This window comes from Melanerpes formicivorus, unplaced genomic scaffold, assembly GCF_026170545.1.
Source record: "Melanerpes formicivorus ecotype bairdi unplaced genomic scaffold, bMelFor1.0.p_v2 SCAF_12, whole genome shotgun sequence".
NCBI classification, from domain to species: Eukaryota; Metazoa; Chordata; class Aves; order Piciformes; family Picidae; genus Melanerpes; species Melanerpes formicivorus.
The window spans coordinates 3,050,670-3,074,194 of NW_027142364.1; the positions used below are offsets into that span (position 1 = coordinate 3,050,670).

At 42.6% G+C, this 23,525-nt stretch overlaps 1 protein-coding gene across 3 annotated transcripts in view; it reads right to left on the reverse strand.

Moving 5' to 3' along the window:
* The window catches only part of PHC3 (polyhomeotic homolog 3), a 31,305-nt gene extending 11,602 nt beyond the window's left edge, over positions 1-19,703 (reverse strand). Inside the window, exons 1-14 of one of the 3 annotated variants that reach the window (XM_068144975.1) lie at positions 19,660-19,703; positions 16,371-16,518; positions 15,658-15,816; positions 14,220-14,297; positions 12,486-12,611; positions 11,261-11,359; positions 9,592-9,832; positions 6,810-7,687; positions 5,473-5,623; positions 4,074-4,327; positions 3,118-3,274; positions 2,743-2,857; positions 1,247-1,397; positions 924-1,155 (exon numbers count right to left, since the gene is read on the reverse strand). In XM_068144975.1, coding sequence (XP_068001076.1) covers positions 924-1,155; positions 1,247-1,397; positions 2,743-2,857; positions 3,118-3,274; positions 4,074-4,327; positions 5,473-5,623; positions 6,810-7,687; positions 9,592-9,832; positions 11,261-11,359; positions 12,486-12,611; positions 14,220-14,297; positions 15,658-15,816; positions 16,371-16,496 — 2,767 coding nt within the window. In that variant the 5' untranslated portion in view covers positions 16,497-16,518; positions 19,660-19,703. Of the gene's footprint in view, positions 1-923; positions 1,156-1,246; positions 1,398-2,742; positions 2,858-3,117; positions 3,275-4,073; positions 4,328-5,472; positions 5,624-6,809; positions 7,688-9,591; positions 9,833-11,260; positions 11,360-12,485; positions 12,645-14,219; positions 14,298-15,657; positions 15,817-16,370; positions 16,519-19,659 lie in introns of those variants that run through there. The other 2 variants (XM_068144974.1, XM_068144976.1) reach the window with 2 other exon arrangements.
* Between the last annotated feature and the right edge of the window lie 3,822 nt (positions 19,704-23,525).

Consider the following 23,525-nt stretch of genomic DNA (forward strand, 5'->3'; position numbering starts at 1 on the left):
AGGTTAGGTTATCAGCTTAATGGGATACACAGAAAAATGGGTTTGCATTCCAGAAAAAGTTGAAGAATTAGGAACAAATGTATCCTGGATTTCACAGCATCATAGAATTGTCAGAGTTGGAAGGGACCTCAAGGATCATCTAGTTCCAATCCCCCCGCCAAGGGCAGGGAACCTTTCCACTAGATTGGGTTCTAAATATTTTGACAAGTGAGTTACATGGTAAGCTACAAAACTTCTTGTCTGACTGCCTTGCTAGCTGGAAGGATTACAGTGTCTGATCAGACAGAATGGCATCCTTGGGAAAGAGTGGAGAGTGAAACTCTAAAGCTGATGATAAGAAACAGTAACTAAATGTCAAATAACCTGAAGATGATAGCAAGGTAACTGAATATTGAGCTAAAGAAGTAGTTTGTAAATAAGGAGAAAGATTTGTCTGAGAACAAACTTTGTCTACCATTACACAAAGTCTGTATGCCTCAGTTGCTGAATTTCAGTCACTGAGTAAAGCTACACAAAAAGCTTAGTTTGATAGAAGAAACTTGTTACTCTTTTTTTGGTAACATCAGGACAGGTCTTTAAAATTCTTCAATTCTACAAAGGAAAATAACTCTCCTCTTGCTGCTTCTCCTGAATAATAGCAATTAAGGAAGGAAACGATGAAAGAAGTGTACAAGGCAGGTCTCTCTGCTGACCTGTTGAGAGAAGGCAGACTGAAGGAGGAACAGTTCTAACCTCCATCAGCTGATGTGCAGGAGCAGAAGTGAGACTTGTTCTATCAATGTGGGATTTGTGCTGCAGGAACAAACAAGACCTCATTCTGGTCTCTGTCACCAACTACTGAGTACACTGCTGTTGTTACCACACCAGTGCTAAAAAGCAAGGCGCTTAACTGCTAAAAAAATGGAATAAATTATTGCACATACCAGGCAAAGAATGTATGAAGGCCCAAACTTCATCTACAGTCCATACTGATGGGTCAGCTTGCACCACTGGCAACAAGTCAATGTTCTCTGGCATCTTCCTCATTCTTAGCTCCCTAAGCTCACGTTCCCTCTCCCTTTCACTCTGTCTTCGCAGACGGGTGGTCATGGCGGGTGGAACAGCATCTTCATGAGAAGCCATATCTTCTTCTGCAGATGGATAAGTAATTGGAAGCTGGAAAACGTAGTACAAATACACTACAGTATTATATTTTATTTGTAATCCCCCAAACAATGCCACAGTTGCAAGCAAGTGTTCCACAGACCTGTCTAAGGAAATGATCTCGAGATGCCCCATCAGGGCCACTCGGCCGACGCCCGCGTCGCCCAAGGCTTTGGCTATCTGACTTCCGATTCCAGCGACTCGTCTTGTCCGACGAAAACAGCCCAAACTTCTTAGTGCAACTAAGGCTGTGCCTAAAGAAAGATAGATTCAATGATGCACTAATAGTGTCTGGACTGAATTCAATCAAGCCATCAGAAAAAGACATTGCTGGCCACAGAAACGCTGCCTAGTTGAAGATGACAACTGGTGTCACAGAAATACAAAATAAAGGTATCTCAAAGGCCCTTTACTCAAAACCCTTGCTCTTGATGCACAATCAAATACACCCTGGTCACCCCCTGGAAGATGCCTGTCTTTCCTGTTCTTAAATATTTTCCATGACAGAAATACCTTTGCATTTTATCACATAGTTCAATCCTGCCCCTCTAGAATAGCCACTAAAAGCCCAAAGTCATGTCCAATCTTCTACTTCCATTTTCTCATATCTAGCTGGCATCCAGTCAAAGGGCAGAGATAAAAAACATCCCATCTCGACACTGAAGAGCCAAACCTCCTTTTAAGATTATTTCACCAGTAGTCTTCCAACAAGTGTCAAATAACAAACAAATACATAAACCCACTACTTAAAATGGGAATTTCTCAGCTGGGGAATTAAAAAAAGCAACAGCCGTAAGAGAAAGTTGACCTCCAGCATACACAAGAAAGAACTAAGTGGTGATTAGAAATGGGAAACTATTTCCCATTTCTAAATCTCCTGGCATTAAATATCAATTTTCCAGCTATAATGGTGGAATATTTTACATCCAGATGTTGACTATTAAGTCTTCCCTTAACCAAAAGGAAATAAAAGCAGCAAACTAAACCCAAACAGAAAGCAGCTCTTTTCTTCTGCCAACCATGTACAAGCAAATGGCATGACTGAAGCAGCTTTAGAAACCACCAAGCTATTTATGTTTATGCAAATAAAGAATTTTGGCACTGTTACTAAAACCATTTAAGAATGTTTTGTCTGTGCAATTATGCCAAGATAAATTCAGTGGGGTTTTCTCCCTAGCATCACACAGAACTATAGGAAAGCCCACCCAGCCCAGCATTCTTTCTGACATATCCAACATCAAGGACAAAGCAATGGAAATGAGAAATATGCAACAATTAGTGGCCCATGAAGCTCTGCACCGTTCTCCAAACACTAAGTAACCCTTAAGGGATTTCTCTTCCATGATACCCATCAGATGATGGGTACCCATAAACTCAACAGCATTCATGGCACCCTCTGGAAAGACATCCATGATTTTGCTGCAATTCCCTCTGTCTATCATCTTGAAATACAAGCTAACATTGCCCTTTGTAACCATATTCTCTGCAGACTCATGCAGAAGGCAGTCCATGTTTTATGTGTCTTTGCTTTTCAACACCAGGTACTACTTGGGTGCTATTCCATTAGCCAGATAATGACAAGGAGTAACCAGACAATACCTTTTGGCACAGGATGTGGAACAGAATCTTTTTGACCGCAGAAACTTATTAGGATATCCCATTTTCCCACAAAATTCACACTTCAGAAGATCATTATCAATTTCATCCAGCCCCTCTAAAGAAATGAGTAAAGCATAAAAAAAAAAAGAGAGAAGTCAGTTTCAATGAGGAAATTATGTTCAAGAACTTCCCATCTCAAGGAAAGGAGGGAGGCAGGCAGAAGATTTTCAACAGAAAGTAGTTTCTGTTAGAGATAGTGTGAAGACTGGAAGAAGATTCCAGAAGTACAGACAGGATGGGATTCTGTAGTACATACAGAATTGAAAGGGGGGAAGGGGTGGAATTAAAAGGAAGTTTACAACAAAACCCACAAACCTTCTGCAATCATGTCCTCTATTTCTGTGTCCGACGAGTTGTCTGCATGTTTTGTATTCTGTAAGTCTGATTCAACACACACAACACTCATGATTTGACCCTCCACTAGCAATCTTTTGTCTGCAGGCTCCTCTACCAGCAAAGACGAACGACTCACCTGTTGCAATAAAAGCAAAGTAAGTGATTAACTGCACAGCAATTAACTGGAAATAGTACTTGTGGCTTAGCATCACTGAGACTAGAACCACCGTTTCCATTTTGTATCAATGAACTGTTATATACTGCCAAAGCTCTAAACACCATTTCTCAAGCAGACAGACTCACTCCTGCTCTAGTTTGCAATTATAGTTAACTAAGGAAGGAAGACATTAGATCTAGAGAAATAACAGAATGGGAGAATGTGACACACATTAGAGAATAAGGCAAGCTGATAGGTTTTCAATTGTCCACTTGTGTGGACTTAAGATTTCAGCAGTAATTCTTATCAGACACAGCACTAATCACACCAAGCTGAGCAAAAGCCTTGCCAGTGCTTTAAACAATGACATTTTAATGTTTGACAATTTTACACAGACTCATCTCAGAGGTTTCAAGTAAAGTATCACTTCAATTAAGGTATCTAGGAGACAGGGAAAAGTAAAATGAATTTATTGCCAATAGTGGTTATCTCTGGATATAGGCAACAGTGTCTCAGTGTCCACTTAGAACCTTGTGACCCAGTGATGCTGGCAAACCAAACAGAAGCATGAATTCTGATTATACACAAGCAGTGCACAAGTACCCTGAATGCTCTAAGAAACAGGTTATATAAATCAGTGGAAAAAAGGGTCAAAAAAGACAGCATTTGAAAACAGATTCAAGATCTAAATAGCTACTAGTCACAAATAACAGCATCCTTAAAAACAGTTTGATTCAAAAATTTGTAGTATAAAATTCACAGCAATTTTCACACTTACAGGGAATGGCTCTAACCCCTCCTGAATCACAAAGCCTTCAATAACATGGGTCAGGATCTGTGGTTTGACAATAGCCTGGGGAGGTTTATTTTCCAGGCTAGGAATGCTGTTGGGCATTGATGTACTGTTGCTCCTTGTTGTTGCTGCTGGGAGCAAAAGAGGTGGTGGTGGAATAGAGGCATGTGAAGGATCAGAAGGAGATTTAATCACTGAGGCACTGACTGATGATGTCACTGAAGGCAGTCCTTCATGTTCTGAGAAAAAAAAATAACAAAGCATGTTACCTTTCTATCATTTCACAGAATCACAGAATGTTAAGGGCTGGAAGGGACCTCAAGAGATCATCTAGTCCAACCCCCCATTTATGGCCAGTTGTTGGCTCAGAACTCTAAAAATAAAAAGCTGATAAACACACCATCTCTGCAGCTGTCATCCTGCTATTATACACAGATTCTTCCCTATGGTTTCTAGATTTTACCTTCAAAACAAGATGGTTTTCCTTGACAGACCAGCCCACAAACAAACAGTCCTCAGGTAAATATTTTCCTTTATTCAGTACCTACTGTCTACAAACATATTTGGCCACTAAAAATACCCCACACATCACAAATCTGTATGTAAAAAGCAGAAACCAGTGTTTGAAAACACTGGGGATTCTCAAGACTGAGCAGCTGAGGTAGATCTACAGAGATCATTTCTTTTTAGGGAGGCTTTGAGCCTGAGTAACCTGCAAGGTCAGAAGTATATACAACATCAAGTCACTAAGCACCCAGTTACATGCATAGCATACATACATACACACTATATTATATAGAGTATATATTTGTATATTTAGCATATCAGGGAATCTACATTAATTTGCAGGACAGCAATTGATACAGGCTTGTGGATATTACAGGTCATTGAGGAAGAGAAATTTTTCATTGGTAGCTTTTGCATTAGAACAGCTCCTTACTGTGGTATATAGAAAAATAGGAGGTGCCAAAAGGAATCAGACAGCATAGCCAAGTATTCTCACAGCAGCTTCTGATTGCTGACCCCCATTCTGCAAAGTCAATCTTCACACCAGATCAGTCAGCACATTCTTGTCTGTATCCATAGCTATCACTTAAAGATTAACTGGAGATTGATGCTCCTGTTAAGATTTTAGTGTAATAGTGTGTGCTGAAGAACTCAAATGCTTTCCCTGCTACACGTCTTGTATAAACTGCACCTTTGAGACTGAATCATTAGTTCTGTCACATGGATTTCTAATATATTTGATATAGTTTCTTTTAGCTAAAAAAAACCCCACAGTATCACTAAACAATAAAGATCAAGACCATGGATTTAGAAAGCATCAGTAACTACTGGAAGTTTTTTAGCTGAACAGCTACCTTAGTCTGACACTTGTTCTCACCTGACAAGGGATCCTCTGAATTAAGTGCCTCTCCATTCCCCAAGGTGATGGCTGGTGGAGACAACGTGGGTGGCGTAGGTGTTCTAGCCATGTGGACACAATCTGACTCCTCAGGCATCTCTTCTTCACATACATTCTCCACTTGGTAAATCTGCATCCAACAAACTATTGCTTTAGACAGATTTCCATTCTACCTTAATACCTTAAAAGAGTTGCATAAATACAGTTTTTAAAATAAATGACCAATTAAAATGTTAAAACATGCTAAGCTCCTAAAAAAAAACACTAATGTCCAGACTGCATAGAGAACAATGAATTCTGGGGACATCACAATGTCTATGAGAGCAGAATTGGTTTGTTACAAAGAACAACACACAAAGCAGCACGTTTCTCCTATCATTCAGGCCAGAGAATGACTTTTTTTAGTGTCTTATAGTTTACTCTCTTTATTTACACATTTGGAGCTACTTAAACACTTCTGAAAAATGCAAGCTTTAGAATATGATAGCCTGCAATTTGTTGTCTATTTTACTCAGCAGTGTAACCAAACTAAGTATTGCAGAAGAGTGCACAGAGACCACCAAGCATTAGTGGTTGTGACAGACAGGGCGTTTTCCTCAAAACTACTACAGGAAATTTATATCAATTACTGACAGGCAGTTTAGCAGATTAGGATGTAAAACACCACTTTGTCAAAAGCAAAGCTGGCTTCTACTCTTCTGCCCAATTTCTACATGAAATATCAGAGTTGAAATTATCATTACTTTCTTAATGTAGGCAGCATACCTTCTTAACCTACTGGTAGCCTGAAAGAGCTGTTGGTTCTTTTGTTCACGTTAATCCCATTATCATGTTACCACTAAAGCATAGCAATACCATCTTAAATGCCAGCATTATATGCACAAAATTTTATTCCACTAGTAAATTCTTTTAGTTCAGTGTAAGTGAAGCTGAAAACTTCAGTTATGAACTGCAGATGTCCAAGACTAACACTGACCTAAATTAAATGGTTTCTTCTGGCCCTCTGTCTGGAACCTGGTTTAGAATAGAATAAACCAGGCTGGAAGAGACCTTCAAGATCATCGAGTCCAACCTATCATCCAACACCACCTAATCAACTAAACCATGCAACCAAGCACCCTACCAAGTCTCCTCCTGAACACCTCCAGTGATGGTGACTCCACCACCTCCTCGGGCAGCCCATTCCAATGGGCAATCACTCTCTGTGTAAAACTTCCTCCTAACCTCCAGCCTTTTAGCTCCCTCTGAAGTCAACAGGCCAGATTCACAACACTTTAGAGAAGATGAGGATAAAGGACGGCAACATCACCACTTACCACTGGAGTTTCAATTGGTACTGACGGCTGCACTTGAAGATTTACTGCAACAGTCTGCGGGGGTGGGAGAGTTTGAAATGGCAGCTGGACCAGAGCTTCTGCAGCAGGAAGTTCTTCCTCAGAAACCAAAGTGTTCTGAACCAAAACCTGGCCCTGGGACAGAATTTCAGGCTGCACTTGTAAAGACTGCACAGACTGCAAGGGTAGTGGTTGAATCTGGGTCGAAGATGTTGACAGCTGAGGAGGAGCTGCAAGAGGGATAGGTGTGGACTGCAAGGCTGAATACTGCTGGTGTGGTGTTGAGGACACAATCTGTTGGCCTGGAGAAACTAAGTTGGGCTGTTCTACCGAGCCTATATGTACAGCAGGGGAAGATGGAAGTGGAAGGTGTGATGGAAGATTAAGTGGCTGTGCAACTGGTCGAACTGGAGTGGTAGTAGTCTGCTGAGGAGCAGTCTGCTCTGGCTGAAGAGCTGTTGGCACCAGGGAGTTTGCCTGTGACTGAATAAGTGCTTGAGGGTGAATAATTATTGTGGGTGATTGACTAGGGGAGTGAGAAGGTGGAGGGGATACCACTACTGACTGCTGAGCTGACTGGGTGGGAGTAGGAGATAGTGTTAGAGGGGGAGGATGGATGTGAATAGGTGAGCAATGAGACTGGACGCTGCTGGGACCCGGAGGAAGACCATGGCCTGGGAGTGGTAGACAGTGCTGTGATGGAGGGGGGTCCTGGCCTGAAGGAGTCTGAAGTGCAATTGGCTGGACTTGCTGCTGCTGTTGCAGTATCAGCTGATGATGGGAAATCTTTGGAGGTGGTGAATGAAGTGGGATCTGCTGATGCTTCACTAGGGAATGAGGTTGCAATGGTGAATATGAAGCTGTGAGGGAAACAAACAAAAAAAGTGACTGTTAGTATTATTTCTTTACACCCAGAGAACTTCATAAAAATACTCAAAAAAAGGAAGTTTTAAAAAGTAAGACCAGCAAGCTTTTTCGACACTTTCCATCATTGTTTAGAAATGTCTTCTCTGGCAGCAAGAACCATTTATTGGGGGAATGCATCAATTTCCAAAGCAAAGTGCATCAATGAATGAAGGAATATACACATACATGTACTTCCTATGTAAAAGTGTATATATATGTAGAAAGGATAGGTATCTAAACTTATCCTTCTGGTGCTAGTTATTGCTGATCCAACCTTTTCTTATTTGAGAATTTAATGCAAATTTAACTGGATTTAACCTTTGCTTTAAAACATACTACAATGGAAGAGACAAGCAGGTCACAATCCACAGGATTTGTTGACAACTGCTAAGTTAACGTTTAGGAAATAGAATTTTAAGAGACTTAAAATTCAAAAGGTTCAGTATGAATTAAAACCTTTCCAAGTATTTGCCTGAGCTTGAACACACAAACTGAAAGGTATGAATCTGAAAAACAGAGCAGCTTCCAGAAGTATCACATCACCTTTCAGTGAACCAGTGACTTGCTCGTAATTACTTATGGCACACACACGTTTTCCTCCACATGCAAATCTCATCTTTTGTCTTTTCCACTTGAAAAACAACTCCTTAGACTTTTTTTTGTCATTTTGCCAGTGAAGAGGACTTTTTTTTTGCCCCCCCTTAGAGAAGTGAGTTCTAAGAGTGTTAGGACTCAATACCTCAAGAATGTCTGCCTCGTACTCCTACTCCTTTAAAAGCTGCCACTAAGCCAAGCCAAATTCCAGAGAATTCAGACTAATTGTCTAGACTCCCCTTCCTCTTTCAGAATAAAGAAACTAGCATGCAAAGACATTGCATGCAATGTAAATGCCTAGCAAACCAACTGCATGCTTGCTTTGGTTGTCTTTTCACAGAATCACAGAATGTTAGAGGTTGGAAGGGACATCGAGTCCAACTCCCCTGCCAGAGCAGGATCACCTAGGTTAGGTCACACAGGATCACATCCAGGTGGGTTTTGAATGTCTCCAGAGAAGGAGACTCCACAACCTCTCAGGTCAGCCTGTTCCAGGGCTCTGTCACCCTCACAATGAAAAAAGATTTTCCTGATGTTCACATAGAAACTCCTGTGCTCCAGCTTGCACCCGCTGCCCCTCGTCCTCATTGCACATCACTAAACAGAGCCTGGCTCTGTTCTCCTGACACTGCCCTTCCTATCTTTATAAACATGAATGAGGTCACCCCTCAGTCTCCTCTAAGCTAAGAGACCCAGCTCCCTCAACCTTTCCTCACACAGCTGATGTTCAATTCTGAATGCAAAATACTAAGATTATGAACAATACTAACTATGAATTTATAACAGTACTTCATAAAATGTCACGGTGATGACAGAGAGAAGATAGCAAAGAATATCCAGAACAAAAACAAGAGGGAAAAAACAGCCAAACAACTCCAAAACTACCAACAAAATAGAATTTGATTAAAGCATGAGGCTTGAGGTAGTTTCAGCCCACATACTGCTTCCATGAGATCTGGGATATGTCCAGACAATGCACAATACAGACCAACCAGAAATGAGCTTCATGTTCATGATCCAGCTGTGTATTGCAACTGCTGTACCACTCTTTACTGTGATTTAAGAATACTGCTGTATCCCTCTGCTAAACCAAAATCCCATGTTATATCCAACCTCAACACATAAGGGAATCTACTATTGAACAAACTCTATTCATGTGGAATGTCTGAAAGAACGTGGTCAGAGACAACTGGGCTCTGACAGAACCATCATGTACAAATTAACTTTAATTAAAATAACCTTACAAGCTCCTCCTTCATCCTACCTGGTGTAATTAAGTGATGTATGCTTGATGTCCGTGTGACTGGTGTGCTCCGACACTCTGGAGTCGGGCTCTCGCCTTTTCTACTGCTTTCTGAGGGCTCTGGCTGGCTGCCCTTGGAACTGCTGGCAGGTTTATTAGGGCACAGAGACAATGACTGAGTTTGACTGCTGCTCTTTGGTGGGCCATTCTGTGAACTTGACAACACACCCAGCTTCTGACTGCGCAATGTCAAGTTCTGAACCTGTGAAATGAGAAAACCATGAGAAACCCAAAGTGTGTAAGCACATACAACAAACAGCCAGGCAGAACCAGCACAATTTGGTAATAACATTTTATAATGCTGCTTGTCCCATGGGATCAGATTGCCCAGGGAGGTCGTGGAAGGCCCCTCCCTGAAAGTGTTCAAGGCCAGGTTGGCTAGAGCAGATGGCACCAAGCTGCTTAGATTTGCTTACATGGCAAAGACATTTCTCTATACCCTGACTGAAACATCAAGGTAGTAAAAATAAAGTGTACCAGTGTTAAAGCTCTTCCAGTGCATCACTGATTATGGCTGAAACTGGATCTCTGCAATGTTGCTGCTGCTATGCAAACTGACAACTAAGGCTGTCAAGACCTGACAAAGGGCAGTACAGAGCACTGAACAGGGAGAGGAATGGCTTCAGTTTGCAGGGTCACCACAGCAGCTCATCTGACTGAATATGGTCTGGAGTGAATATGATCCCCCTGATACTTCAAAAGCTGCACAGCCAGGCAGGCTTGTGCAAAGTGGTCCTCTAAAGCCCTGTGGTACAGAAGTGCCAAGACTGCAAAGCAATTAGCTTTATTGATATCTCTACCCCAAAGGCAAAAGACAAAGGCACGAATGCACAAAGAGCTGCTAGCCCATCCAGCAGCCTGCACTCTCAAACTTGATCTGCAGAATCTGAAGGAAAGAGAGACAGCTATGATAAAGGACAATGAAGCATAACAACTCCAACACTGAAGGAGCAGCCTGGCTCAACTGATGGACTTAATATTGTGAGTTTGCTCAACAACATCCTGCATAAGGAGCAAGCTCTGCCCATATCACAAAGCTCCTGGAAAAGCGAATGGAAGGCTAAAGTGATTTACCATCACCTTGGAACAGTGACAAATCTCTAAGGTCTTCAGATCTATTAGAATCTTCTGAAGGGGTCAAAAAACATAAGGTCAGAGAATATTCAACTGGTAAAACTTACTTGGATTTTAAAAAGGTTTTGGAAAAGGTCCATTTATCAAAGGCTTTTAAAGAGACTGCTAAAAGAAGATAAGGTCTCTCATGCAGGTATAAATTTGTTAGATAAATGTTCTCTTTTCACAGCAGAAGGCTGTGATTAAATATGTCCTGCAGCATTCTGTACAATGATGTTTATTTTTTCCAGAGGCTAAACAAATATGGTGAGCAGTGAAAATGGGATACAAGTTCAGCTGATAATATGAGTTATTCCAAGTAATACAGATGAGACCTAATTACCACGACCCAAAATGTCTCATTCTGGATTCAAATTTTACTCAACTGAATCACCTCACAGTATGTGATGATGGCAAACAGAAGACACTGAAATTGTACATAACCAGGAAGTTTCCTTACTTCTCAGTTTTGGCTCCTTCTACTGAGCATACCTTTAACAAATTCGCATGAGCTCACCTGAGTAGCTGCAGACTGACAGGAAGATGAGGAAGATGATGACACTACAGGTATGTCAGACTGGACAGCAGCCACAGTGGTTGCAGGAGTGAAAATAAGCTGCAAATAAAAAATAAAATAAAATTCTGGTAACAGACAAACTTTGAAGATACTCCCTAAGTGCAATGCCTGCAGGAACTCATGCCTGCAGCTAATTTTATAGACCTCTGCAATCACGGACCCCTGGCTCTCAGTCTTGGTGTGGTGTAACAGTGATTCTTCCTTTATCATGGAATTGAATGTAACACCAGAAAGCTGTGGTCATTAAATCACACAAACTATAACAGTTTTCTGGCCTTACCAAGTACTGACTGGTACTGAGTATTCCTTACAACTGCAGTAATTTTTACAAACCCCCATACAGATTGCAAAGTTCAATTCATATGAAGCTCACTACAGAAAGCACTGAAGTCTAAAAAACTAAGTCACTAAATAGGTTGATTTTGTCCCCCACCCCCCTACCCCAGATTTGCTCATTAGGAACTGGAAGTGCCATACTGACAGGGAATTGCAAAGAATTTCATGAGTTTCACATGAATACAATGAGAACAAAAGCTCTGTATCTAACTTGGTTAAACAAACAGTAATTCTTAGTTATATATAGGAAAGTTTTAGTCAGGAGACAAACTATGAATGCTACCAGTGCATTAGAAAAACATCTACCTTGAATACAGACAGACTCCAGCATACCTTTCTATAGAGCCAGAAAAGACAGGTGGTAGAAGCCTCATCCCTGGAGATTTTGAAGGCCAGGCTGGACGTGGCTGTGAGCAACCTGCTCTAGTGTGAGGTGCCCCTGCCCATGGTAGGGGGGTTGGAACTGGATAATCCTTGAGGTCCCTTCCAACTCTAACAATTCTATTATGCTTTCTCTGGCTTTCCCCATGTTCAATCAATTTAATAATTGTAGTATGACTGAGCTAAAAACACTCTAGCAAACCTCGCCAGAAAACTAAGCTACAGAATCATTTTGCTTCTGATGCTTACAGCGTTTCAGAAGATCTGTGTTCACTACTAAGTGACTAAATTCTCAATGCTATCCAAAACTAACACAAAATATTTATTAGTAATGTACAGAAACAGGATAGAAAAATGAAGCAGAGTTGGGGGTGTTTTCTGAAGGTATAGAGGTGGAGATGACAAGGACAGACCAAAACTTAACTTAAGAATTGTAATCAAAACTTACCATTTGAGCTCGTAGATACATTTGAGCCTGGCTGGCACTCAGGGTTGGAGAGGTGCTCCCCAGCAACATAGTCTGTTGGGTAATACTGCTGCTGGTGGTGTTGGAGGTCTGTGAACGGCTTATTATCTGTGCAGGTGTAGGAGAGGTGGAGAGGTTAATCTAAGGAAACAAAAATATTGCTTCTGTCATGGAAATTCATTCATTCATCCTAGGGTCTAAAGCCAGAAAGTCTTTGACAAAAATGGTGAGGGGCAGTTGAAATCTCTGGACTGTAAAGATACCAAAAAAACATTGAGCCAAGCATCACAAAACTGGACTCTGGCAAGGTTGCACATATGCATTCTTAAACTGCAAGCAACGGTTTTGCAGTAAAGAATAGTAAGAAGTTACAAGTATAAACAATACTATGTAGACTGAAAAATATACCTCACACAAACACACATTTACAGAATATGTAACAGGAGGTTGCAGTATTTTAAGAAAAAGATCTGAATTCTAGTATTTAAATGTCTTGACATTTATGTTGTCTGACTGGACAATGCCTTCTGCTGTGTTTGCTATGCAACCTGATCACAGTCCATGTATGGACTTAGATTCCTCTTTCCACATACACACGATGTAAAAATGACTAAGAGACTAAAGCTTTCTAGAAGTTCATACTATATGCTCCTCAACAATTGCTCTTTAGCATCTTCTCAAGCAAAAGCTGTTGTGGTTCAGGTTTCAGTTTGTTGTGGTTTGATGTGGTTTTGTCTTTGTAACCCTAGCCAGTCTAACAGCATTAAGTGCCCAGCTCTTTTTCACCACTTATTCAAAAGATTTCCTTGAAAAATCCAAGCCCAATTATTCTGTTTCACATCAGACATCTTTAAAGACTTCCCCTCCTAAATTTAAGGACTCAATGATTTTACTTTTAACCACTGTAAGCCAAAGCAATGCTATGAGAGCATAAAAAAAAATATACAGTTAAATCACTGAAGCTATGCACTGCAGTCATGAACAGCTTGAGGGCATGATTAATAAAGCAGGATGTCTGCAGGACTTACAAAGTCCTACTCAAGATCACTTTAGAACTGTACATAAAGAGACTGTGTGAATTACACATCAGAAGATGCCACTTAAAGAAATACAGCATGAACTGAACACAGAGCTGCTAATAACTGAAACCTTAGCATATGCCTAGAATATGGACAAAGTAATTGAAAGCGTATAAAAGATGCATGACACAAGATGATAATCAAAATAATGAATACTATAAGCATTTCCTAAGTTTCATACATTTATATGAGCACTGATCTGCATTCTTTACATTTAGTTCTCTTTAATTACTGACACAGCAAGGATTTTAATCTACAGTAGTGCCCTGAAGAAAGAAGCTAATGTGAAAACTCCAGTAAGAAATCATGTAAGAGATGAAAGCTCAGGAAGTGAGTCCTGCAGTGGTCTGAACAGTCACTGGTGCTTGTGGAGTGAGCAGCTATGCCTCAGAGCACCAAGAGTGGGCTAGGACTGGGGAAGCCTTCAATTCTGGCAGCACGCATCAGGATGACTAGCAGACACTGGAAGTGCAGCCAACACTTACTATGCAATTGTCATCCTTCTATTTAATGTTTCTGTAATACTAATGCCAGCCACACAAATTAAAAGAGATGTAAGCTTTTCCGTTTCGTCAAGTAGCTATAAAATAACCAGGAAGGGTCGGGAATGGATGGAGGGCTTGGTTCAGTTACGTACCGAGGTCTGCGACATGCTTGACTGCTGAGTGACACTCCCAGTGGGGGAAGTACATTGCCTCCCACCTGACAGGCTTGCCTAAATAGCAAGAATATGTGTCAAATATCAAAAGCAAAATGTGTTTGTGATGTTCATATTATTGCGTAAATCACCAGAAACATCCCTCTCTACTATTCCCTTCTCTCTGAGTTAACAGTGAAAATGGTTGACTTGGTGGAACCAGCTTTCAGCCAAGTGCACTCTGCGCCACAGTACGCTACTTGCAAGGTGCTCAATGCCTTGAATGCCTGGCCAATTTCAGGTTACTTGCAGATCAAGATTTAAACCAAAAGTACCAGAGTTACAAGTCTATCAAATCATTAATGAAGGAGCTAACTCATCAGCTTGCTACTTGTGGTGCTCAGAGCTTAAAATGGGACATTAAACCCTGCCATCATTAAAACTCACATCATTTTTATTATGATTAGGATCCTCTACAATTAAAACAAAAAATTCATAAATGCTGTAAAGAATGAACAGGCTCTAGAATTGTAATTTCTGTATGTACATCTAGAGTCAGTAACAGAGCACTATGCCAATCCGCCAGATGAATACAGTGACAAGCTGCATTCCAAAACTCCTTAGCCTTCCCCAAATTATTTTGTCTCAGTAACTGTATAGGCACATAAATCCATCACCAAAACAAATCAATATATTACCAAGATCTAATGAGGAAGGTACAGAAGAAAAGCCAGAAGCATGTAAGTCCTAGTTCTGACAAGAATCAGCTATGTCCCTAAGTCTTTAATTTCATTTTAGCATTTCCATGTGTAAAAAGTCATTAACAACCACCTAACTCTGCAAGACAGTATTCTCAGTCCAAAGTCAGCTGAGGTCAAAGGAAAGCTTTACACTGCTTGAGTTTGGGTCTCCCCTAGTGTTCACTAACATTAAAAGCTGTCCTTCAGAAATGGAATGTCATTTACTTCCTACATTCCCACACTCAGAGCTAAATTTTAATGTCACCATTACTTAGAACACAGTTGGATGTGTGGCACAACACACTAAGATACCAGATGTTCATTATTTATTTGATTTCACTAAGCTACATCACTATTCATAGCTTTCCCCATCAACTTCTAGGGAAAATCAGGGGATGAAGAGTGAAGTAGTCTACTTTTAATTAAATTGTATTACTGTTCGATGAGTTACATGATGCATTATAATGTATGTGATAAAGCATGAAATGGTCGCCTACAGGAGCATCTATAACACTGGACAAAGTCCTCCAAATATTTTGGAGGAAGTAACAATTTCAAATATTATCATTAAAACATATCAGTGACTTATTGTGAGGCATTAAGCTCAGGCACTTAAGCTGTTACTACATTTGACAGTGCTCTAGGATCCTGCTCTAGGAAGTAGCATGCCATTGTTTTTTAGCCATCTTCACTCTCACCTGTGGTACAGTTGCCAGACTCTGAAATTGGGTACTGCTTAAGTGCTGCTGCTGCAAAGCAGCAGTCTGCAGCATTAGGTGCTGCTGCTGGGCTGCATACATCTGCTGGAGGTACTGAGCAGCTGAGCTAGGAGGACGATGCAAGGCCTGTTGAATAACCTGTGATGAACCAGTAAGTAATTACAATTACAAAGCACACACCATGCTGACATGATGCTGAAGTTTACCTTTACAAGGAAATAAAAACAAATAAATTCTTTTCACACCAGTTAAGTAAGACTGAGCTTGCCCCATCACTGTTCTCAACCAAGTCACAGAACACAGTCAGCAGGTATTTACATCTTCAAGGAAAGCCTCACAATCAACGCCACTCATAACACAGCATTCAAGCCTCTTTGGTTCTGCTTTTAGGAAGATCAGGATAGAGTGCGAGAAACTAGGTTATAAAACCAAACAGAATGGACCAAAGTTTGAAGAGACCTAACTTAAAGAACAGCAAGAGGGGGCTGATACCCTTTGGTAACCAATATCCTCTGAAAAATCAGTCAGATTTTTTTCCTCTCTTTTTTTTTCTGGGGAAAAAAGTGCAGAAAAGGCAGAGATTTAAAGAAGACAGCAGTAAGGAGTGAAAAGCAAATCTTGTGTAAGGTACTGTTCAATGCCTTCACTTCAAAGCACTGCACAGGACAGGAGAGCACCTCACAGCCCAGTACCTGGACAGCATGCCTGTCAGAGCCGCTGTAGACAGATATCTGTGGGAGCTGTGTCCGGGAAGTAGAGGTGGTAGTGATAGTTGTTGTAGATGCAGAACATGTTGTTGTGTTTGGTTCATTCTCCATAGCTGTGCAGTGTTCGTCCAGCCTGGCAGAATTGAAATATGAGTTATTTTAAAAGCAAAAAAAACCTCCAACAAAAACAACCCTAAGCTTCACTGAGACAGGATAATGGACAATTTTCAAACAGAAGAATTTGCAGTATTTGCTATTGCATTATAGAACTTTCTGGGAGATGTGTTGGATGATAGGTTGGACTCAACGATCTCAAAGGTCTTTCCCAACCTGGCTAATTCTATTCTATTCTCATCTTCTAAGATCCACCAAGAAGCAGCAATAGGTGACCAATTTAAGAATACAGGCTAGACTTCAGTGAGCAACACCGGAGCACTGTTGCATCCCTCTTCCCCACAGCACAACACAAACTGCCGGCTGACCATTCTGTACATTGAGCAAAACGTGTTCTTGGCAAAAAACCATAAAAATCACTGGTGGCATGCTCTGTTTAGAAACAGAAGGAAAGGATATGGAGAAAAATGCTTTTATTTCTTACAGAAATACCTCACAAAATACAGTGAGAGCCAAGGAAAAAAGTTTAAGCATCTCTGATGATTCCTCTCCAGCCTTATGAGACTTCCTTCTGTTACAGAGTGCAACCTCTCTCTCTCTCAACATGCCATCTTTAAAGCTGAAATGAGTCACACAGTATATGAGGGGTGTTTAGTTTCTTTTTCAGTATTAGTAATAGGATTAACAGGAAATATTATAGTTGCTGTTTACTGCTATTAAAAGGATGTTAACAAAACCAGGTGGGGAGAAGATGTATTTCCTTCTCACAGTAAAGAAGGGCTCAGAAAAATAAACACTGAGACAGCTGCAGAGCACTAGGAAAAAAGCATTGCCAAGTGTTTAACAAACCACCCATTGGATGCTGCATCAAACAGGAACATCACCGAGAGTTTCAATTCGTACACTGAAAGCAGGACACGGTGCTGTCAGGCTGCCACTGTTACCTCTCAAAATACAACTACTTTGCAAGCAGAGATCTGAACATGATGCCACAGCTCCTGAGTACTCTGAGTAACTAACATTTAATAGATATATGGCCACTGAAGGACCTCATGCCTGACACTGCATTGTAGACTTGCATGTGTTTTGTCATGAAAGCAAATTCATGGCAAAAAAAACATGATTGAAAAGCAAAGATCTCTTGTATTACAGCTGAAGATAAAACCATGGCTTTGTTAATTTATATTTCATGTGCATTATTGATGGCATTTGTCTACCTACATTAGAGCACAAGTTAGCATACATGGGTTAACCACTTCAACTGCAATAAAAGCAGCATCACTTCTAAAACCACTTTACATTAATTTCATATCATGCTAATGAAAAGTACCTTGAAAAAAAAAAGTCCTGTTTCCTCCAGAGGACATTAAAAGCACATCAAAATATTTACACCTGGAACTTGTCTAGCTAGTTTTAGCAGAGTTATGCAAGCAGTTAAATTAGCCTAAGCAAACAACATTGAATGTTTAATTTCCTTCCTTCCTTCCCAGCCACACTTTGCAATGTGCTCCCCTCTACTAGTTATCCCAGACGTTCAGCCCATGAGAGCTGCTAAACCTTTAAAGTCTCATTTTCAAAACCAGTCTTGTCATCACCCAAGTTGTTCTTATAAATGACTGCACGATAAAAACAAGAAAGAGCCTCTCAGGTTTTGTTCAGAGCGCTTTGATGCTGAGATGCATCTCCAGACCTCCTCCAACACCTCACTCAGAGCCAGAACGAGATGTTACTTGGCACCCTGTGGCCCTCCTGCAACAAAACCACCCCACAGCTCAGCACTAGCACACGGAAACAGCGTGCCCTCTCTCGGCTGAAGGAGCTGTACAGCGTTTCAGCAGGTGACACTTGTTAGAAACCCGTCTTCAAGGGAGAACTGAAATGTTACAACACTGTATACGTGGAGCCCACCCCTAGTTACCAAATAGTCAGACATAATTGACAATAACCCTAACTTACATCAAAATTAACTTTGTCACATGTATGAAGACCTTGCACTGTGAGCAGTTTTAACTCAAAATAACCTCTGTAATGCAAAGCAAGTTTTACAGAATACACTGAATTCTCAACTTCAAACAACTACAAAGCATTTCAGCAAGCTCCAGATAAAAAGCACAACAGAAAGCTATCTTGAAAAGAAGGTTTATTCAAGTAGTAACAGTGTAAAACCAGACAATTTTAAATTGCACTCTGCTTCGGTTTTGCTCTCCTTATACTTTTTGGTCATACTAAAGTTTAAAAAACAGAACAAAGCTGCTATTTGATGCCAGTAACATTAAAGTACAGTGATATGAATGTTACTATGCACGTTTTAGGAAGCTTGATTTTTGTGTAAGTGTCATGATAATGATGGAACACTGCTGACAACCTGCAATCCCAAGTGGCATTTAAAAATAGGTTACAGGAGGTTTTTACAACATATACTCTTCAGTCTTATTCTTTCTATTCACGACCTCTCCTGACAACTCCAAGGGTACAAACTACAGAAAATAAATGAAAGCTTCCTCCAAGTGTAATCCCCTACGGGCAGGCTGCAAAATAAATCTATTTTCCCTTCACTCTGCCTACACCATAAGCAAACTTTGTCCAATCCTTGGGATTCTGCGGGTTTGCTAAACAAAATAAATAATTAAAATATATATTTAAAAAAATTGTACGTGCTGTGGTAGTACAACCCACGTCACACCGTGTATGCGAACAGGCACGGAGCAACCCACTGGCGGGCTGCCGGGGCCCGACAGCCGGGACCGCGGCACGCTGAGGAAGGGAGCCCCGCGGCTGCTCCGCGGGCAGCATCAGGGCCCTTCAGCGGCTGTTCCTCGCCGCAGGCCGGGCCCGGAGGGCTGACCCACCCCCTCAGTCCGCCGCAAAGGGCAGCGGCCCCGCCCGGTCCCGCCACAACCGGCAGCCACGCTCCGACCCGCCGCCGCCGTCCGCCCCCCTGCTTCGCCCTCAGCGGCCCCGCAGGCGCCAGCCGCCGCCAGGGAGGGAGGACAGGTGGGCGGGAGGGGAGGCACCCGCTCCCGGCGCGGAGCCGGGCAGGGCCGCCGCCGGGGCGCTGTCAGGGCGCGGGTCCCCGCCTACGCGCCCCGCCCCGCCGCGGCCTGGCCGGGGCCTGCCGCTGCCGCTTCCCCTCCTCCGCGCGTCCCGGCGGGAGACTCGCCTCGGACAAGCCGCTCACTCCGCTTCCGCCATCTTCTCACCTCCCTCCGGGGGAGGTGCCGCGCAGGCGCGCTGGGCGCCGCCGCCGCCGGGCACGTGACGGCCCCCACCGCCATATTGTGGTTGGAGCGCGGCGTCGCCTGTCAGCATTTGCGGGTGGGTTAGGACTGCGGGCAGCTGGCCTGGGTGACGAGTCTCTTGTCCTTCCTTAAGCTGTGGGTTTCCCCGCGGAGCCTCCTGGACGGTTGTTGGATCGCAGTGAGGTAGAAACTGTCTTTGTATTAGTACAGGAAGGTTGTGGTGGAGAGCAGTGGCTTGGCTGGGAGGCTTGTCTCCCTCTGGGCCTAGAGTGGTCTGTGATGCTCTCTCTGTAGCTGCAGACAGCAACAGGGGCAGCTGCTTTAATTTTCCTGTGGAAGTGGTCAAGTTGAGCAGTATGTTGCTAGAGTGTGTGGCAAATAAGCTGTGGTGGGTTGAAAATTCCTCCCAACAAAAAAATTGCCAGACCAGCTCAGGGGAAACAAATGAGGCTGTATTTACAAGCAAAACTACAATCTAGAAATTAAATGCAACAAATATGTAGAAAACATAACATCTTTACATATATATACAATTTATAAACAGAAGAACACACCCACCCCAGACAAACCAGGGGGCTACTAACAGCTTCCCCTTCCCTACTCCCCTGTGCAAGGGATTAGAGAAAAAACAGAGCTGCTGTTACGTAACCACAAGAAGAATGTATTCAAGGTCAGCAAAGCCAGAAGTTGGCATCTGCCAGAGCGAAGGAAGCTAAAAGAGATAGCTTACCCAACTACCTTTATCATAGTATCTGTCAGGGTTGGAAGGGACCACAAGGATCATCTAGTTCTAACCCCCCTGCCATGGCAGGGACACCCCACACTAGATCAGGCTGGCCAGAGCCTCATCCAGCCTGGGCTTAAACACCCCCAGGGACGGGGCCTCAACCACCTCCCTGGACAACCCATTCCAGGGCTTCACCACTCTCATGGTGAAGAACCTCCTCCTCACATCCAGCCTGAATCTCCCCACCTCCAGCTTCATTCCATTCCCCCTAGTCCTATCACTACCTGAGATCCTGAGAAGTCCTTCCCCAGCCTTCCTGTAGGCCCCCTTCAGATACTGGAAGGCCACAATTAGGTCACCTCGGAGCCTTCTCTTCTGCAGACTGAACAGCCCCAACTCCTTCAGTCTGTCCTCATAGGAGAGGTGCTCCAGCCCTCTGATCATCCTTGTGGCCCTTCTCTGGACATGCTCCAGCACCTCCACATCCCTCTTGTAATAGGGGCTCCAGAACTGGACACAGTACTCCAGGTGGGGTCTCACCAGGGCTGAGTAGAGGGGGAGGATCACCTCTATCTGATAGGATTAATTAGAACTTACTGTTATTTTTCTTTTTACATCCAGTGGTGATTTATTTACATTCCACTACTTTATGTTCGAGACCTGTGGAAAATTTTCTAGGCACAGCCTGAAACTACCACATAAGCTTATGGCATGCCCTAGCTACAGTAATACATGTTGCAGCTACAGTGATACATGCTGTTACCAGAGTGCTGCTGGGAGCTTAAGGTCCGGGAAATGTCTGCTCATAGGGCTTTGCCACATTGGCCCTCCAAGGATTTCTGCAGCTCCAGGCAGCACAGTGTGGGGAATTTGTAACTTCACTGAGGAATATGAAACACAAGAGTCTTTTTAGCTCTGTTCAGTTAGCTTTCAGTTCCTTACTATGAAATTCACAGATTGCAGCAGGCTGGAAGGGACCCTGAAAAGGTCATCTTGTGGAACCCCACTGCAGTGAGCATGGACACCTCCCAACTAGATCTGGCTGCCCAGAGCCAGGTGAAGTCTGACCCTGAATGTCTACAGGGATGGGGCCTCAAGTGCATTCTCGGGCAACCTATTCCATTATTTTACCACTGGAATTGTAAAGAATGTCTTCCTTAATCTAAGTCTTCACTGCTTCAGTTTCAAGCCATTGCCTGTTGTCTTATCACTACATGGCCTTCTAAACAGTCCTTCCCCAACCTTCCTCTAGGTCTCTCTCAGATACTGAAAGGCAGCTATATGGTCTCCCTGGAACTTTTTCTTCTCCAGGATAAACAGCCCAAATTCTTTCATCCTGTATTCATAGGGGAGGTGCTTCAGCCCTCTGATAATCTTGGTGACCTTCCTCTGGACACAGGCCACCAGGTCGACATCTCTTTAGTGTTGGGGGCCACAGAGTGGGACACAGTACTCAGGTGAAATTTCACCAGTGCAGAGTGGCAGGATCACCTCTCTACCTGCTGGCCACACTTCTTTTGATGCAGATCAGGAAGCAATTTGCCTTCTGGGCTGCAAGTGCACATTGGAGACTTGACAGGGTGCTTGGTTGCATGGGTTAGTTGATTAGGTGGTGTTGGATGATAGGTTGGGCGCAATGATCTTGAAGGTCTCTTCCAACCTGGATTATTCTATTCTATTCTATTCTATTCTATTCTATTCTATTCTATTCTATTCTATTCTATTCTATTCTATTCTATTCTATTCTATTCTATTCTATTCTAGGCTCATGTTCAGCTTCTAACACACCAGCACCCCCAAGTCCTTTTCTGCAGGGCTGCTCTCAAGTTCATCATCCCCCAGCCTGTATTGGCACTGAGGATTGCCCCAACAGTAGGACAAAATAGGAATCTGCGTAAGTTAGAAAAGAAGGAGGTGTAGGGAAGTCAAAGACTCATGGTGAAATACTCTTAGAGATCCAGAAAGAAACAGAAAACATGTTGAAAGTCCTGGTGAGTTCAAACACAGCAAAGGTACCTCATGATGTACAAAAAGCACGTAAGGCTGTGTGGAAACTGGGTGGAGTGAATACCTTATTCAGTGGGAAAACAAACTGCCAAACACTGCAGGAAGGTCAGATAGCATGAAAAAAAATTTCTGTGCTTTGTAACCACACCTAAGGTAAACAGCAAATAGGTCTTTATCACCAGTATGAGAAAGAGCCAGGAGTGTGATTGGGAAGTACCCACCTCATCTAGCAGCTAGAAACTGAACATGAAAAGCTGAACTCTATGCTACTCCCATAGAGACATCCAGATGTGATGCTGATGGGACCATGGAGGGGGGCAGTGGGAAAAGGAATTTGACAGAAAAAAACAAAGGTTCCCTAGTTCTTAAGATTACCAGAAGCATCCATCTGTTCAGGAAGCTTTGGTCACTGTAAATACGTGTTCACAAAGAAGCTATTGATGTATTGTTAAATAGGCAAAGGGGAAGGAAATACTACTTGCAGTGATAAGGTGGCTTGTGATCAACAGTGCTAAAATACTTCTGTTAACCATCCCTTTTCTCCCCCTAGTTAAAAAGCCTCCTTCCTGCTTGTTTTCTTAAAAAAACAATAACATTTGATATATTGTAATTAAAGCTTCACCTGAACCAAATATATTGTCTTGTGGGCCGTGCCTATTGCATGCATTCTTCAGAATTCGTACAGACGATATCGTAGTTGACAGCAGCCCTTGCTTGCCCTTTGGCTTCACACTGCTGAAGGGCAGCACACTGCTTCTGCAGTGGTTTTGTGTTAAAAATCCTGACTTTTCTGTCGCACCTCTCAAATCAGATGGGCAGTGAGGTGTCACGGTATGGAACTGACTACGCAGGAGCAGTTAGATGTGCTCGAGGTTATTTTGCCAGTCACTCCGATGGCAGTGTTGGGCTTGGTTCTACCTAACAGCCCAGTTAGCCTGGTACACGGCTGTGTTTCCACTGCTTATAGACCGGAGTACCGCTGCAGGCGTTTCTGGCTCTTTAATGCTCAAAAGGATGACAGGGCTCTTACACCCTTAAAAAGAGGCTACTCCT